This window comes from Camelus dromedarius, chromosome 11 (assembly GCF_036321535.1).
Source record: "Camelus dromedarius isolate mCamDro1 chromosome 11, mCamDro1.pat, whole genome shotgun sequence".
Classification (NCBI taxonomy): Eukaryota; Metazoa; Chordata; class Mammalia; order Artiodactyla; family Camelidae; genus Camelus; species Camelus dromedarius.
In genome coordinates, this window is record NC_087446.1 from 50,538,544 (window position 1) to 50,557,161 (window position 18,618).

At 41.9% G+C, this 18,618-nt stretch overlaps 1 protein-coding gene across 3 annotated transcripts in view; it reads left to right on the forward strand.

Moving 5' to 3' along the window:
* Nucleotides 1–18,618, forward strand: part of ANO6 (anoctamin 6) — a 278,097-nt gene that overhangs the window by 121,012 nt on the left and 138,467 nt on the right. Inside the window, exon 2 of one of the 3 annotated variants that reach the window (XM_031462717.2) lies at nucleotides 15,302–15,364. The exons of the other annotated variants lie outside the window; for them this stretch is intronic. Coding sequence (XP_031318577.2) covers nucleotides 15,302–15,364 — 63 coding nt within the window. The remainder of the gene's footprint in view (nucleotides 1–15,301; nucleotides 15,365–18,618) is intronic. 3 annotated transcript variants of the gene reach the window in all.

Sequence of the window (18,618 nt, forward strand, 5' to 3'; positions counted from 1 at the left end):
CATTTTCATTTTGTTGAATTACAGTCTTTATTAGTTCTGACTCCCAGTTCTGGGTGGTGGTTCATCAGTCCCTGGGTGGATGGATCTTACACCTCCTTCTGGCCCCACATCTCCCCACTGCAGTCTTGAAGTTGTTGCATCTCTTCATATGATCAGAGTGGGACCATATAGCTTAGTGGTAGAGCCTGTGCTTAGCATGCATGAGGTTCTGGATTCAATCCCTAGTACCTCCATTAAGAAATAAATAAACCTAATTACCTCCCCACAAAAGCAAACAAGGATATTAAAAAAAAAAGAAAGAAATTAGTTTTCTTATGATCAGGATGCCATCAGTTTGAGTGTGCATATGTTGTGTACACATACGCATGCATTCATACTATTGACAACGATGACAAAGGATGAAGAATTCACAGTATTTTGCCTTTCCTGGCTTTATCAAACACTGCCACTGCAATCACCCTGGTGCTTTCCTGGCTTTCTGAACCACATTTACCTAAGGCAGTGAAGGTAATTTATTTTTATATCTGTCTGTGTGTCATTGCATTGGTGCCGTGGAAGGGCTAGTGTTTTTCCATCTATTGGATTGTTACTACTGTTAATCATTATAAAATCGTATTTATTACTACCTATATATAAATCAAAAAACAAATTTGATTTCTAGCATTCTAATGTGAAAAATTCATGAGTAGTGGAAACTTCTTATGCAAAAGTAAGCAACTGACAGAGAATAAATATGGGCACAAACTCTTGTTATTATAATCATCTTTTGACCTCAGCCACCCTTTGTATCACCCAAGTAATGACTGTTTGATATTTATTATAAAGCATATTAACTTCCTTGATTAACTGAACCTTTCCATCCTCTTTTTTGTTTCACATAGCAGTGAAAATAGATTGTTCTATTATCATTCCTGCCAGGAAATTTATAAAATGTATAAAATTATTCATAAATGTATTTCAAACTGGAGAGACATTAATGTATTTTTGGGTGTACTGAGCAGAAAACATTTCTTTTCATATTTGAATGGCAGGCTCGTGATTATAAATTCACTTCCTGCTGAATATTAATCATCAACTCCATATGGCTGGTGGATAAAGCTCTGAGAGGCAGCCAGGGGATATAAATTCTTATCCTCATCATGGACTTTTTCTCTGATTCTGTTTAATGTTTTAAGTCAACGGAGTGACCTTTGAGTTAAAAAAAAAAAAATCATTCTTCCTGAAAAGTCCAAGGGTGAGATGGTCTCAGGATGGGCCATGCTTCCTTCTGCTCTCCTCTTGTCTTCTGGGATCTGGGCTCTCTTGGCCGTCCTCCTGTGTCTGATGGTCCTTTTTAGTCTCCTGTTTCCTCTGCTTGACTTAAAGCCCTGATGTTATTTAGAGCGCCGACCTGCGTCCACTCCTCTTCTCCATCCGTGTACGTGCTTTCTGAGGGCATTCTCGTGCCCACCTGTAGTTTATGGGGTCTGGCCAACCTGTGGCCATCAGACCCTCCTCCAGGCCATCTCCACCAGGACGCATTCCCCTCTGTGCTTCCTTAGTTCTCATTTGCTCTGTTAACCCGACTCCACCTGGCCTGTGACCTCCTCAGCCTGGTCCGCGCTGATTCCCCAGCATCCAGCAAGTCACCTGGCGTAAAGTAGGCACTCCGAATGTGTTCAGTGGCCTGATGTTCACAGTCAGACTCATTATTCCACACCTCAAAATGCACACACTGAAAAACGCATCTCTTCCGGTGGCCCCTCTCCCAGTGAATGACACCCCCCACCCACCTTCCCCGTCCTTTTCCGTCTCCTCACGTCACCTTGCTGCTACTTTTCCTCCACATCCAGTTCTTTAAATTCCGTCTCCTGTGTTTTCTGAGTCCATTCCCTCTTCCTCCATCCCAAATATCACTGCCTCGGTCCTAGATTTCCATGTCTCTCACGTGGACTGCGTTCACATCTCTTAGTGTGTGTTTCAGCCTTCCAGTCTTGTCTCCTCACACCCACCTTTTCATACTGTTGCCAGATTCATCTGTCCACCAGGTGTATCTGAACGTGTCACCCTCCTAATAAGCTTACAAGCCTTCAAGGAAGAAAACGGCAGGCTTTACTGAGACTGCAGAAGGTTGAAGTCAGTGGCTGGGGATTGGGGTCCTCCCTGTCTGCGGAGACAGTAGTCACATCCTCTTGCTTCCTAGGTTTGTTTTTCTGGTTTCTTACAATGCTAATCAAGATCCCCAAGGAAGTTTTTTTGAGAAAACTGGATAAAATGATCACACTCATCTTATACATTAAATGAGTGAGAATAAGAGCAACTGAGGCATAAGAGTGTGGTCTTTGCAGTAGGAAAACTTGGTGTTGACTCTCAGCTCTGCTACATCCATTAGCTGGTTGGTCTTGAACATACTACCCCCCACCCCCAATCTTTACTATGTTTTCCTCTTTAAAATGGCATTACTATAGAAACTGCCTCTAAGAATTTGTGTGAGTATTAAATGACATAATGACAGAATGTGTGTAGCGTATTTAGCACAATGTCTGATACGTAGCAAATGCTTAATAAACGTGAGCTGGAAGAAACGTGCGTGAAAACCAGTGTCACACACATGTGTACGTGTTTATGTGATATGTAAAGATCAAAGGCTAGTGATAGGGGTGGTCTCAGCATGGTGGGGTTATAAATGTTTATGACTTTTCTCCCATTTTCTACACCTGTCATCTGTTACTTTTCAAGTAGGGAAGAAAGAAAAGGCTTTCAGTGACTTCATTCCTTTATGAAGTAAATTCAAGCATCCTCCACCTCCTGGAGTGCCCTTCGTAGCTTCTTCCGTCTTTACTGCTCCTCTGTCATCTCTGAGAGCTTGCTCCTGCCTGCCTTTCTAGTCACCATGAGTCCTGAATTGCTTTATTCCTGGTACCCGCTGTTTCGTGCCTGCCTGCCCCTCCATCTATCATGTCCACTCCTAACTTTTTCTCACTTATCACCACTCCTCCTTTAAGATTTCGCTTAAAATCACTCATCCCATCAGGCTGAGCATTAGGACCTTGGTGTTAAAAAAAATGATCTGGCTTTGCGTCTGTTTCCCTCAGTGGGCTGTGTTTCTCCAGAATGAGAACTTTACTAGAAGCTGGAAATAAGAGATGGTTACGTTACAGTCCGTGCCCTCAGGTTGCTTATAATCTCGTGGGAGGAGAAAGGCACGTAAGTACACGAAGGTGTCTCCTGGGCAGAGAAGCAGGGACCAGTGTTCCAGGCTGGGCGTGGGAGAACGGCGACGAGTTGAGTTTGAGTCGGGGTCTCCAAAGTGCTCAGCACACGGTAGAAGCTCAAAAAATACTCAAGCTGAACGGCATGCCCCCTCCTGGTGTTCCACGTGTGGGCTCCAGGAGTTGGCGAATCCCCGGAAGCTGTATACGTTTTGTTTCTGTGCTTCTGAGGTTTTTTCTAGAGACAGGGTCCTTAAATTTCACCACGTTTTCCCAAAGAGCTGCACGGCCTATGAAAGGTTAACAACCGCTCTCTTGGCAAATATTATACCAGTGGCAATGGGTGAGGCAAGGGGTGGAGGACAGAAAGTGATTTGAAGATAGACGGTCTCCAGATGGAGCTGACGGGGGTGCCCCTGAGCATCCGCAGGGCGGTGACTCACGTGCTGGGGCCACTGGAGACCTGGTCACAGTGAGCACTGCTTAGAATGGTTCCACATGCTTTTCTAGCTCCTTTCATCAAGCAGGTTCATTCCTGCCTCTGTTGGCTCCACCTAAGCCATTCCAGTGGTCTTTCCCTGATAGTCAGAGCAACCCTCCAGGGCAGGAAACTTTGTGGGGTTGAAAGACTGGGAAGAGAATGGAAGCACATGTTTTATTCTGCAGATAAGGAAGTGGGTATGTGAGGAGAACAAGAAAGCAGGTACAGTAAGCGAAGAAGCAATGAGGGGTGGAGGGCAATGGGATTAGAGGGACTGCATTAAGAGCCTGCAGCGACTGAATCACAGTGCTGTACACCAAAAACTAACACAACGTTGTAAATCAAATATACTTCAATTCAAAAACAACAACAACAAAAGACTGCAATGGCATTCATGTCCCCAGGGACAGTGTGGGTCAGCTCATTCATTCCTCAGTGACCAGCAAGAGATGTGTGAACTACCCGACTCTTCGAACCCTGTCCAGGGAGACCCAGTGTCCCCTGCTATAGTAATACCCTGTACATACCTTTGTTCTAGAACATATTGCACTGGGGTGACCTTGTTTTTGAATACCTAGCACTTAGCGCAGGGCTCAGGACGTGTTTATTGAAGGAATGCACTCGAGCTTTCTAGCCAGAAGGTAGTGGGGTGCCTGTAGTTCAGCCTGCACAAAGGGAACCCCAAACAGCTGCAGATTTCCATCATGCTTTGCTTGGTTCCTTTCCTCCTTGACCCGGAGAGGCACATAAGTGAGAGAGCTAATCAAGGAAGGCTGCAGATCTTCCGTAAAGATAGAGGCTGCCCTTTTGAAGGGAGGGATTTGACGCAGCCTCGAATCTGATGCAATCTCCGAAGCGATCAACTTGCTAAACTAGGTTGGTGACGACCAGGGAAAGCAAAAGACAAAGGTTACGGAAGCAGATGTGGAGGGCACTGCCGGTCACACTTGGATCTGTTTCGGGAGCACCTACCCGCCCCCCATCAGACGCCCGAAGTCCAGGAACCTTCAGAAGCACAGAGATTAGTTGTATTTTCCAAAGCTCCGTGCTGGGATGTGTGGACCAGGTGCCGGCCTTAAGCGCAGCTCAGGCCTGCTCAGAGGAGTCGGGAGGGCCCCCTGCTAATAGCGTGGGGGGAGCTTGCCCAGGGCTCGGAGGAGCCACAAGCATGGTTAAAGGAGTGAGAGATTTAAAAATGGGGACATTGAAGAACAAAGTGAAGGGTAGCTTCAGGGTCTCAGGTGGATGAAATGCACAGAGACTAGTGATTGGTATTTTCCTATTACCAAGGAACAAAGGATAGGAAGATTGTTTTGAACTGTATCATAAGGGCCTCCAAGTTTAGGGCATAAATTAAAAGATTGTTGAAATACCTTCTTGTACTCCTGTCCGTGTTAGCGTTATTCGTTACAGACAGTTGGTCATTTTCAGCATTTAAGTCACTTACGCTGTTGCTTTCCTGGATCAGACGTTTGAGCTGCAGAAGGGAGGGGAAGGAAGCCAGTGATGCTGGTTGAACACCTACTGACAACAGGCTCTGGCTTTTCCTGCATCTCTGATTTGCAGACATCATTCCATTTAATAGCCAAGGGGCTGATATTATTATCGCCACTTACTTGTGGGGAACCCGAGGCCAGGAGCACCCTAGATGACAGTCATAGGTGGCAGTGCTAGGTCTGTGTCATGTGTAACTTCAGTCCTGAGTCCGTGTGACTCCAAAGGCCTTGCTTCCAGCAGATCTGTAAATGTGATGAATCCAGTGTTTACTGAGGCCGTCTGGATGCCTCGTTCTCTATGAGGCGTTCCAGACCGGTCCCTCCCAGGTCCGGAAAGTCTTTGCCTCTGAGAACAACTGTGCATTTGATCCAGTTTGGCACCTCTATGTCCAAAACAACCTTCGATCGCCATTTCTCAGCTTGGACAAAGCCTGATGTCTGGGATAGCGAATGTGTGATGCGTGCTTTTGGCATAGCAAAAAAAAAAAAAAAATTTCAGTATAATAAAATTCTGACTCCAGGGGCAGGCCTTTGGATTATCTCTGCAGTGAAGGCAAGCACAGATGGTGTGCAGTGCACAAGTACATGAAGGGGCCACAGCAAGGGGAATGATTCCTGTTCAGATTAAACCTGTTGGTAACCACACCTTCCCATCCCAGACATCTGCTGTGCCATCCATTTTTCTGGTTGTAAGCGTTGCACAGTCAGTCAGCCCTCTCTGTCCACAGGTTCTGCATCTGCAAATTCAGCCAACCGTGGATCAAAACTATTCAGGAAAAAAAAATTCCAGAAAGTTCCAAAAAGCAAAACTTGAATTGGCCAGGAGCCAGCAACTATTTACATATCATCTACCTTGTATTAGGTATTATAAGTAATCCAGAGATGATTTAAAGTATCAGGAGAATGTGTGTAGGTTGTATGCAGTCATTTTTATATAAGGGACTTCAGCATCCATGGATTTGGGTATCTGGGGTGGGGGGGTCCTGGAACCGATCCCTGGTGGATATTAAAGGATGACTAAAGGTGGGCCATTGTAGATATTTTGGAAAATATGGAAAATTGCAAATAAAACAAAAATCACCTCTAATGCTACTAATCAAGGATAAACCAAACATGAATATCTTAGTGTGCTTCTTTCTAGCCTTTAAAATTCATGATTTTGCATAGTAAACTGAAAATACACAGTATCCTTCTTTTCAGTTAACTTGCCTCCTAAGAATTCCCTAATGTTTATTTTATTTTTCATTGTGGTAAAAAATACAGAACATAAAATTAACCATTTTACCCATTTTCAAATGTACAGATTCATTATGTACATTTAACACTCTCTATCTCCAGGACTTTTTCATCATCAGCAGTCCCTATGCTTAATAGGGACTTCACAAACCACATCTAATAGCTGCATGATACTCCACTATACAGAATTTACACGGAAACATTTGCTAGCAAACATACAACAGATAACTAATTTTGTGCTCACTATGGACCTTAAATGTGGCGACCTTAAATTTCCTCCTCTAGGACCTTAAATCTGGTGAAGGGATTGTTCATAAGCAGGCAGTGTGAGTCCTGCAGAGCGTGAGCACAGGGGCTAGGAGCATACAGGAAGCTAGCGTAACTTGGGTACCGTTTATGTAATCATCCCTTGATTACTGCAGATCTAGCCTGGAGCTGGTTATCTTGCTGTTATAAATAATACTGTGAGATAACTAGCTATAACTGTAGGTACAACTAATTGTTCACATTTCAGGTTATTTTATGAAGCTTTTGAAAAGCAGAATTGCTGGATTACTCACGGTAAACAGGGCAGTAAGAGGTATCCTCTCCAAACACTGGTGGTGGTTATCCACTGTGCCGTTCTCAAGGTTAGGAGCCGCCACCAAACACTTTCATTGCCTGTTACACCCAGTGAGTCCTAACTTTTTTATAGACGTGTGTCTCACTTGCATTTGGCAGAATTATGGGAGGCACTGGGGTTGAGTAATGAGTGTATCCACCTGGGAAGAGCTCGGGAGGGCAGAGGCAAAGGGATGGCGGCCCAGGTGGACGTTGTGGCACAGGCGACGTTCGAGCTGTCTAGCCGTTTGTACTGATTTCAGAGGCTTTGGTTTGACTCATGCTTCTGGCTGTGCTCCACACGTAGGCTGACAAGCTTGGCTCCGTTCTGGGAAACTCCAGACTTGTGAACATGAAGCCCACTGTGAAATAAAAGTAGCCTATTAAAAGTTTTTAAAAAGTATCTGTTTATCATTGAAACAAACTTCTGGTTTATTATCCAGATTGGAAGAAACTGTTAGATATCATAGCAGCTGCCCTGTTCAGACCACAGGTAAAGATTTTCTGAGGCCTAGAGAAGTTAAGAAACATTCTGAAGGAAACCGTTGAGTAAACCAAGGTCTGTCTGGTGGTCGCATCTTTTCCTCCCCGTGTTGCTTGGCCTCTGTTCCTCTCCTTCCAGGAATTCTTTTCTTCTTCCCACTTGTAAATTCCTGGTTTTGTTCTCTGCTGTTTTCTTCTACGATGTTATTCATTTTCAGTGTTGAATACACATCTGTGCTGGCCACTATCAATCGACAGGCACCACATACGCTGATGTGTTTGCGTTCTTAGCATGCTAGTTTTTTTTTTTTAAATTGAAGTACAGTCAGTTACAATGTGTCAGTTTCTTGTGTAAAGCACAGTGTCCCAGTCATGCATGTACATACATATATTGGTTTTCACATTCTTTATTTCGCCTGCTAATGTGTCTGACTGCTGACTGCACTCTGCATCTTGGCCTTATTGTTTATTGGAAAGTTTCTCTTGGCTCTGGCCTAATCAGTTAATTTTTTTTTGAATTTTTTTTTTATTTTTTATTTTACTTTTTTAACATTTTTTATTGATTTATAATCATTTTACAATGTTGTGTCAAATTCCAGTGTAGAGCACAATTTTTCAGTTATACATGAACATGTGTATATTCATTGTCACATTTTTTTCTCTGTGAGCTACCATAAGATCTTGTGTATATTTCCCTGTGCTATACAGTATAATCTTGTTTATCTATTCTACAATTTTGAAATCCTGGTCTATCTCTTCCCACCCCCTGCCCCCTTGGAACCACAAGTTTATATTCTATGTCTGTGAGCCTATTTCTGTTTTGTATTTATGCTTTGTTTTTTTTTAGATTCCACATATGAGCGATCTCATATGGTATTTTTCTTTCTCTTTCTAGCTTACTTCACTTAGAATGACATTCTCCAGGAGCATCCATGTTGCTGCAAATGGCATTATGTTGTCGGTTTTTATGGCTGAGTAGTATTCCATTGTATAAATATACCACATCTTTATCCAGTCATCTGTTGATGGACATTTAGGCTGTTTCCATGTCTTGGCTATTGTAAATAATGCTGCTTTGAACATTGGGGTGCAGGTGTCATTAAATTAATTTTAAGAAGTAATATACCCTCCAGTGATATAGTGAATGTAGAAACCTGGTTCAGGGCCAAAGAGTAAACAGTTTTTAAATAGAGTATGTAGGTTGACAGTAGGAATATTAGCACAGATCTCTGATGTGTTAATTTCGTATCAGATAACGATTAGTCGGTCAAGCTTTGTCATGAATACACCTGTATATATTTATGTAAATGTGCGTATACTTTTTTATGTATAATAAATTCTCCTTCCAAGGTCAAATTGACCACCCCCACCACCACAAAAAAAGTTAGCATTGCTTTGTGTTAGACAAAGTTCTGTTGTGTTCAGTAGAGCTTATATCTACATAATGACCCTAAAAATAGGACCACGAGCCCTCTGATAATAATTAGAAAAAGGAACTTAAAAAGCCAGAGCACTGAATTTGGTCTGAGGCTGCCAGCCCCAGCACGAAGTGATTATAATGCTGTTGGAAAATCCTGTAGTTTAGATTCAAAACAATTTCTGGTAATCAGTATCTCAAAAGTAATTCACAGAGCTATCAGGTCTTTTCATTTATGAGAGAAAGGAACAATTCCTCATTTATCTTAAGTCTTTTATGTTGGCAATTCCATCCTTAATTAAAAAGGCCTTGGTAATTTTCATCATGAAAATGGTTTTCCTGGATTTATGGCTGAGTCTATTAATTTAGTGTTTCAAAACTGATTAACATTAACCTGGATAGTTACTTTTATACAAAAGCAACATAAAAATTGATTTCGGAGTATCTTGATTTTGAAGATCATATTAGACATCTGATTTTCCTGTGTTGGGCGTACTGTATTGAGGTATTACGTGCTGGAGAACTATGGAATAAATGCAGGGCACTCCACTTCCAAAACAGACAGCAGCCTGTTTAAGGGACTTGAGAGCCCACAGGGACCCTGGATCTGCACCTCACATGTGGTCTCTTGCTCATTGCCTTCTCTGTCTTTCAGTGTGGAATGGCAACTATGATAATCATAGCAATTATATTTCTTAAGTTCTTTAGGCCATGTGTTAGGTCCAGTTTAGTATTCACGCCACCCTATGAAGATGGGTTACATGATGCCCATTTTGTGGATTAGGAGGCTGAAGCCTTTTTTTTTTTTTTGGATGATGGCCATTCTGACAGGTGTGAGGTGAGATCTTACTGTAGTTCTGATTTGCATTTCTCTGATGATTAGTGATGTTGAGCATCTTTTCATGCGTCTGTTGGCCATCTGCATGTCCTTTTTGGAAAAATGTCTTCTGCCCATTTTTAATTGTTTGTTTTTTGATGTTGAGTTGTATGAGCTGTTTGTGTGTTGGATATTCATCCCTTATCGGCCATATCATTTGCAAATATTTCCTCCCATTCAGTAGGTTGTCTTTTCATTTTGGCGATGGTTCCCTTTGCTGTGCAAAAGCGTTTAAATTTAATTAGGTCCATTTATTAATTTTTGCTTTTATTTCCTTTGTTTTTAGAGACAGATCCAAAAAAATATTGCTACAATTTATGTCGAGGTGTGTTCTGCCTATGTTTTCCTCTAGGACTTTTATGGTTTCCAGTCTTACGTTTGGGTCTTTAATCCATTTTGAGTTTATTTTTGTGTACGGTGTTAGAGAATGTTCTAATTTCATTCTTTTACATGTAGCTGTCCAGTGTTGCCATCACCACTCATCAAAGAGACTGTCTTTTCTCCATTGTATATTCTTGCCTCCTTTGTCACAGATTAATTCGGCCCCAACTTCTTTAGCTTTCCATCCACGGCCTCCTTACAAGAACCTGCACTACAGACCTACCCTCCAGTGAACACACCGTGTCCTTTCCCACTTGTTCCTCCCCCGCCCCCCACTCGGGCACGCGCTGCTGTTTGCCAGGCACTCTGTCAGGATCTTAGGTGCACAATTCTTGCCTTCAGACCTTTATGCTCAGTGGCAAGACAGAACTGGACAGAAGGCACTTCTTAACCTTTGTGTGTCTGATCCCAGGGTGGTTTAGAGCTCTTGCCTAGGCTGAAACTTTCCCCAGCCATTGAAGGCAAAGATGACTCTGCCTTCCTCTGAGTGTAGCCTGAACTGACTGTACCCAATATGTGTCTTCAAATTTTTTTTTCCAGTCTTTGACTTTTTCCTTTTATTAATGTATTCACTCTACAAATATATGTAAATTTATAAAACAATTTGTATACAATTTGTAAAGGCTACTTTCCATTGAGCACAAAATATTGGCTATGTTCCCCGTGCTGTACAATACATCCTTGAGCCTGTCTTACACCCAGTGGCTTATGTCTCCCAGCCCGTATCTTCGAGTTTTGGTCTTTTCATGTGCCTGAATCTTCGCTCACTTCTGGGTTATAGATTCTGCAGGTAAAGTCTGTGGTTTTTAGTATATCATTGATCTCTACACTCTAATTTTTAAAGGGAGGATTGATAAATTTGTAAAAACCTATAAAAGTTCATAAAGAAATTTTCGCCCTGGACTACCATACTTTTAGTATATTACTCTGTGGCCTGAGACCACGTATATTAAAGTATGAAAAATGAGGTTGGTGCAAAATTATAGCATACTGTTTGTTTTTCTGGATTTAAAAAAAAAAAACCCTTGTTCCAAATCTTTTTTTTTAAATTGAATCAATAAAATTATGGTTACACCTTCTTATTCATTAGTAATCAGCGTAGAAAGACTTTGAATGGAAGAAGCCAAGCCTTTAAAAGACACTAATAAAATATCTCGGGCTCTCACCCTTCGAGTCACAGGATTGGTTTGAAAGCCCATCAAAGATAAGTGGCATGGGCAGACTGAGTCCTGGCTGAGGGAGGTCTCCTGTTCTAGTCCTGCTTACGCCACTAAGTGGGGTCAGCCTGATTGAGTCAGAAGCACGTGAGCCCAAACATCTTCACGTGCCAGATGAGGCTGTCTGCATCACGGCAGACAGAGTGGGGTTTTGACCCGCTGAAGACGTTTTTGAGTGCCTCTCTCCACACTCCATAAGTTGAATTGCATCCATCTCCTTACTTACATACAAGCGCACCTCGGAGGTATTGCGGGTCATGTTCCAGACCACCACAATGAAGCGGGCATCACAGTAAAGCGAGTCGCACGTTTCGGGGTTTCCCAGTGCATATAAAAGTCACATTTACACTCTACTGTGCTATAGTGTGTGTGTTAAGTGTGCAGTAGCATTATGTCTAAAAAAAAACAATGTACATCCCTTTATTCGAAAATACCTTATTGCTAAGCAATGCTGACCGTCATCTGAGCTTCAGCAAGTTGTTATCTTTTTGCTGGTGGAAGGTCTTGCCTTGATGTGGATGGATGTGGACTGATCAGGGTGGTGGTCCCTGAAGGCTGGTGGGTGGGGGCTGTGGCATTTTCTTAAAATAACACAACAGTGAAGTTTGCCCCAGTGATTGACTCTTCCTTTCACTTGAACGCTTAGAGGCCATCGTAAGGTTAGTCACTGGCTTAATTTCAATATCGTTGTGTCTCAGGGACGCCCAGGGAGAGGAAGAGAGGACAGTGAATGGCCGGTCAGTGGAGCAGTCAGTGCACACAAAGTTCGCCGTCTTATATGGGTGCAATTTTTGGTGCACCAAAACAATGACTGTAGTAACATCAAAGATCACTGATCACAGGTCACCAGAACAAATATAATAATAATGGAAAAGTTCGAAATACTGTGAGGATTACCAAAATGTGACACAGAGACATGAAATGACCACGTGCTGTTAGGAGAGTGGCAGCAATAGACGTGCTTGATGCAGGGTTGCCACAAGCCTTCAATTTGTAAAAAATAAAAATGCAGTACCTGCAAAGCACAGCAAAGTGAGGCGCAACAAAACAAGGTCTGCATGTACTGTTAATTGCTAGGACTTCCCTGCAAAATGCCAGACCGAGCGGCTTAAAGAACAGAGTTTATTTTCTCACAGTTCTGGAGCCTGGAAGTCCACAGCCAGTCTCGTGTCCCCTGAGGCTTCTCTCCTTGGCTTGTGGATTCCCCCTTCTCACTGTGCCCTCCAGTGGCCTTTCCTCTGTGTGCAGACATCCCTGAGGTCTCCCCATGTGTCCATACTTCCACTTCTTACAAGGACACCAATCAGATCGGATTAGGCCACTCTGACAGCCTCATTTCAACTTCATCATCTTAAAGGCTCATCTCCAAATATAGTCACATTCTGAGGTGCTCGTAGTTAGGGCTTCTGCATATGAATTTTGAGGAGACACAGTTCAGCCCATAGCATCTATTTAAAATAATGTTCATTTGTTTCAAATTACAGAGAGAGAGACTAGTACAAAGAAGAAACCAAAAATGGCCTTCCTAGTTACTGTTAGGTAGCAGCGGTGGGGTGGCAGGTAAGGGAAAGGTACTTCAGACTGTGCCGAGGATGTCAAAGGAAGAATGATGCTGAACTCATCCCCTCCCTCTGCATAAGGCAGCTTCTTTAAATACATTTACATAAATGTTTACAGAGTCCAGGCACGGTTTTCTCTCGTGTCTTAATGTATCATACAGAGTATACAGAGTACAGATCTCTGTGTATCCGCACATGCTCTGTATTGCATGACTACGTAATACTCCATTGCGTATGTAGCAGATTTCAACGAGTCATCTATTAACGGGCATTGAGGTTGTTTCCAGCCTCCCCGCCCATTACAAACAATGGGGTTGGATCTCTTTTAAGTAGCCATTATGGAAAGAATAGTAACGGGCCACCTAATAAAAATAACTAGCCAAAAAAAAATTTTTTTTAAATAAATCAATAAACATGCCACATCCCTTCTCAAAAATAAATAAATAACTGGTGTTGGGTTTTAGTGAAAGTAGCCTTTGTTTCTCGCCTTCCTGTTTGTTAGTTCCTACTGGGGTTGTTGCTGTGAGAGGTGTTTGTCTTTAACCTGCAGCCCCTGCCCCTCCACCAGGACCTGCCCTTCCTGCTTACTGGGAAAGGTAGGGCTTCCCTGGGCGGCCTGAGGTCATCTCTCTACAGCAGTCTTTCCTCTGCAGGAAGAGAGGCTCTCTGAATCAACAGGCACAGAGTATTTTTAGTTAGGTAAAGTAGCTCTGCATGTAGGAATCGCTGTTTCCGTGTCCGCAATGACACACGAGTCCTTCCTGGCTGCTTCAGCCCCTTGGAGAGGGACCAGCTTTCTAATGGAATGTGAGCATTCTTACCGCTCATCGCGATGCACAGCTGAGACCAGGCTGCCCGGCTGCTCAGGGGATCGGCGGACCCTCCAAGCTCGCAGCAGCAGCTCCGAGATGAGGTGCAGTGCGGTGGTCTCACAGCCCTGTTCTCCAGGCCCTCCCCTCTGCCCCAGGTCAGCCGCCCAGCCACAGGTACCGACTGGCATTCCTTCATAAGCCCCGCCATGGTGCACATGTTCTTTTCTGAAGAATTGCTTTCATTTCTGACTCATTTCAGGAAATGAGGTGGCCTGTCAGAGGTACTCTTCATTTCCAGACCCCCAGAGAGTTCATTTTCTCCTGGGATTTCTAACCACCTGTGGGCAGTGCTTTATTTACCCAGATGTGAGAAATAACGGAAGTGAACAGCCCGCTTCTTAAGCAGCCTTTACTTCCCTGCAGAATCCAATGCCAGGGCCCAGAGGTAGCTTATGCCCTTATTCATGTAAATATTTCTGAGGCTTTGGTTTCATGACGCTTGTAGACATGCTGGGTGTGTGAGCTCTGATGCAGGAAAAATGTAATTTAGCAGCAGATTTAAAAGGTAGTCTGGAGTGTTTCTAATTACTGTTTGTTTAGTTCGCCATTGCCTAATAAGTGGATTTAAGTAACCTTGGAGGTAGGGAAGGTAATGTTTGTATTACAGTCAGCCATGCAAATCAGATTCTAAGTATTGCCGAGAACACGCTCCAGATGGAGTCATTTTATAGATGCGGTCCATGGAGTTCTCAGTTTGGAACCGAGAGCATTTTGGAATGGATGTTTTTTTACCTGTCATGCATCAGCATGATTTAGGCGTATGTCCAAAATCAGCCCTACTGTGTGGTACAGCTCTATTTAAAAATCAAAATCGGTGGCTTTGGGATTCACTCTTTTTAATTTGACATAAGTATTCTTATCCTCATGGGAGAAACTTATGCGCTTCCCTTTCCCTCCTTTTCCCATCCTTCAACGGCCATATAGGAAACTGAAGTCGTGAGAGGGCCTCGGACAGTGGTTCTCCACCTGGGCTGCAACTGGCAGTCAGCCTGGGAACTTTCAAAAATACTGATGCCTGAGTCCCACCCCCAGAGATTCTTGCTTAATTGTCTGGAATGCAGCCTGCACTGGGAAGATGTTATTAGCCACTCAGGACTGAGGAACCACAGGCTTGAGAGCTCCTCTCAGCCAGGGGTTCTCAGCCCTGGCTGCGGGCTAGAATCACCTGGAAAGCTATTGCAAGAAACCTTGCTGCCCCATCCACTAAAACCACATTTCTGGGGGGGAGGTATCCAGGATTCTTAGAAAGCACCCAGATGATTCTGATGCACAGGGAGAGTTAAGGTCCACTGACGCAATCTAGCCGTACCACATCAGAGATAAGGAAAAGGAGAACTAGCAAGTTCAAGTGATTTCCTCAAAGTCAGATCCTGGCTGTTGCAGAAGCAGATCTGGGACTTCGGTCTGATGCCTCTGACTGGAATTTCCGTGGCCTAATCCATCCCCCTTATATTTGTTTGTTGTATTTATTGATGCCTCCTCATCCTTCAGGTGAAGTTCCTGTATCCAAGAGGCCTTTAATGGCTCCTCACACGGTCCTCCCTTCCAGTCTGGGTAAGATGTCCTTCCTTGATGTTTGAACAATGTCCTTGCTTACTTTTCTCCTCGGACTGTCAGCTCTAGAAGTACAAGGCTCATGTCTTTCTTGTCCTTTTGGAAACTTGCTGGCATATAGTAGGGGCCCAGATAATATTTGTTGGATTGAAGTTCCCTAATGTTTTATTCACCAATTAGCCCACATGGATTGCTAAAAATAATCCATTTCTGTATACTAGCTTTTGAAAATAGCTTCTGAAAGCGAAGATTATTGTTACCTGTCTACCACCTACTGTGCTGCGGGTCAGGACTTATATGACTATTAGTTTAAAACCAGTAGATATGGTTATGAGTTAACATACTTGAAAACCAGGGTAACCACAAGTCAAAAATAGACAACAGATTCACAAAAACCAGAAAGAAGACAATGCAAGCAAAATACAAAAGGAAACCATCAATCCACAAATGGGAAAGCAAAAAGAAGAAGAAATGAACAAAAAACTAAAAAACCCACTGGAAAACAAGGTTTAAAATGGTGATAAGTACATATTTATCAAGAATCACTGTATTTTTAAAATTTTTTGAGTTATAGTCAGTTTACAGTGTTCTGTCAATTTCTGGTGTACAGCACAATTTTTCAGTCATGCATAAATATACATATATTCATTTTCATATTCTTTTTCACCATGAGCTACTATAAGATCTTGAATATATTTCCCTGTGCTATACAGTAGAAACTTGTTTATCTGTTTTATATATACCAGTATCTACAGTATCTATATATATATATCAGTATCTACAAATTTTGAACTCCCAGACTATCCCTTCCCACCCCCTCCCCTGCTGGCAACCACAAGTTTGTATTCTATGTCTGTGAGTCTGTTTCTGTTTTATATTTAAGTTCATTTGTCTTTTTTTTTTTTTTTTTAGATTCCACATATGAGTGATAGCATATGGTATTTTTCTTTCTCTTTCTGGCTTACTTCACTTAGAATGAAATTCTCCAGGGACATCCATATTGCTGCAAATGGCATTATGTTGTCATTTTTATGGCTGAATAGTATTCCATTGTATAAATATCCCACAGCTTCTTTATCCAGTCATCTGTTGATGGACATTTAGGTTGTTTCCATGTCTTGGCTATTATAAATAGTGCTGCTGTGAACATTGGTGTTATCAATAATCACTTTAAATGTCAATGGACTAAATGCTCCCATCAAAAGTTATAGAGTAGTAGATTGAACAGGAAAAAAAAAAAAAAAAAAAAGAACCTACAATATACTGCCAATAAGAGACTCACTTTGGGCTGAAAGACACACATAGACTGAAAGTGGAGGGATGGAAAAAGGTATTTCCTGCAAATGGAAATGACAAGAAAGTGGGGGTAGCAATACTCATATCAGACAAAATAGACTAAAACAAAGTTCATAAAGAAAGACAAAGAAGGATACTATATAATGATAAAGGGGTCAATACAAGAAGAGGATATTACACTTAGTAACATATATGCACCCAATACAGGAACACCTAAATATATAAAACAAATAACATTCCACTGTTGGTGGGAATGTAAATTGGTGCAGCTGTAATGGAGAACAGTATGGAGATTCCTTAAAAAAAAAAAAAAAGTTAGAGCTACCATATGATCCAGCAATCCCACTCCTGGGCATATATCTGAAAAGACAAGAACTCTAATTCGAAAACATACATGCACCCAGTGTTCATAGCAGCTCTATTTACAATAGCCAAGACATGGAAACAATCCAAGTGCCTATCAACAGACGATTATTTTAAGAAGAAGTGGTATTTATATATATATGTACGTATATATACACATACATACATACATACATACACACACACACACAATGGAATACCACTCAGCCATAAAAAAGAAAGAAATACTGCCATTTATAGCAACATGACTGGACCTAGAGATTATCGTACTAAGTGAAGTAAGTCAGACAGAGAAAGGTATTATATGATATTGCTTATATGTGGAATCTGAAAAACTTACAAATGAAGGTATTTACAAAATATAAACAGACTCACAGACATGCAAAACAAATTTATGGTTACCAAAGGGAGTAGAGATGGGGGAGAGGATAAATTAGGAGTATGAGATTATTGGATACAAACTACTATACATAAAATAGATAAGCAACAAGGATTTACTGTGTAGCACAGGGAACTACATTCAATATCTTGTAATAACCCACAATGGAAAATAATCTGAAAATACATTAATGTAATATATATATAAAAAATTGAAAATAAAACAACAACAACAAAAAACTTAGCACTCTTCTGTCATCCCAGTTTACTTAAGGTCATGCTTGTAACCATGTCTTATTGTTAATTTTGTTAATTGAAAAATGTTTCCAGATTTGCAGTGTTTATGTTTACTCTAGTAGCCGTAACAGAGCTTAGTCTCAGAAAGTGGAATACAGCCAGTATCTCTATGATTTATAGGTGGCCAGGAGGCTCCTTATAGGGGTAACAGAAAGTAGGTATTTTTCTTGTTTGGAGAATTCAGAGTTCAATGTTTTTGGAGTCAGGACTGCAAACTGGGCTGTATTGTCAGGTAGATGTTGAGATGATAAAATGTTGCGGACAGTAGCCAATATTGACCTGAGTGTGTGAAATCATTTTGAAGTCTTGGTAAGACTTTGTAGGTTCATGGTTTGTAATTCGGAGTCTTCACATCGCAGGTAAGTGTGAGCGAAGACACCATTTATCAGTGGAAATCTTCCTGAAATAAATATCCTTTGAAATTTCCAGAGAAAGCTAAGTCACTTAGCTGGAGGTAAATGTATACCATTGTCATATTAAAATGATTTTGAATATACTGTGGAATAAAGTGCAAAGTTTGCATAACTTTTTCTTTAAGATAAGAAATTTTAAAGAACCACCTCTTAACAGTCTCCTTTGCTGCTCTTCCAATGAAAAATTAAACCAATGAAGGTTTTTGCTAAGTAACCAACTTCTCTCTCACTAATTTCAGAGGCTCAGTGATATATTCTGGAAGAGGAAGGGAAGGAGGGAAAGGAAGTGTTTATTAAATATGTAAGATACAGTGTTCAGTATTTTTACATGACTGCCCTGTGAATTAGGACCCATCCCCACCAGGTTTTGCATGTGAGGAGGTCTGTACACACCTCTCCACCAGAGAGGAGAGCCAGAATTTGCATCCAGGTCTGTCTGATTCCAGAGTCCTTGAATTTTTCCCCCAAACATGGCCTCTTATGTCGTGCGAGTGGAGACATCTCCGG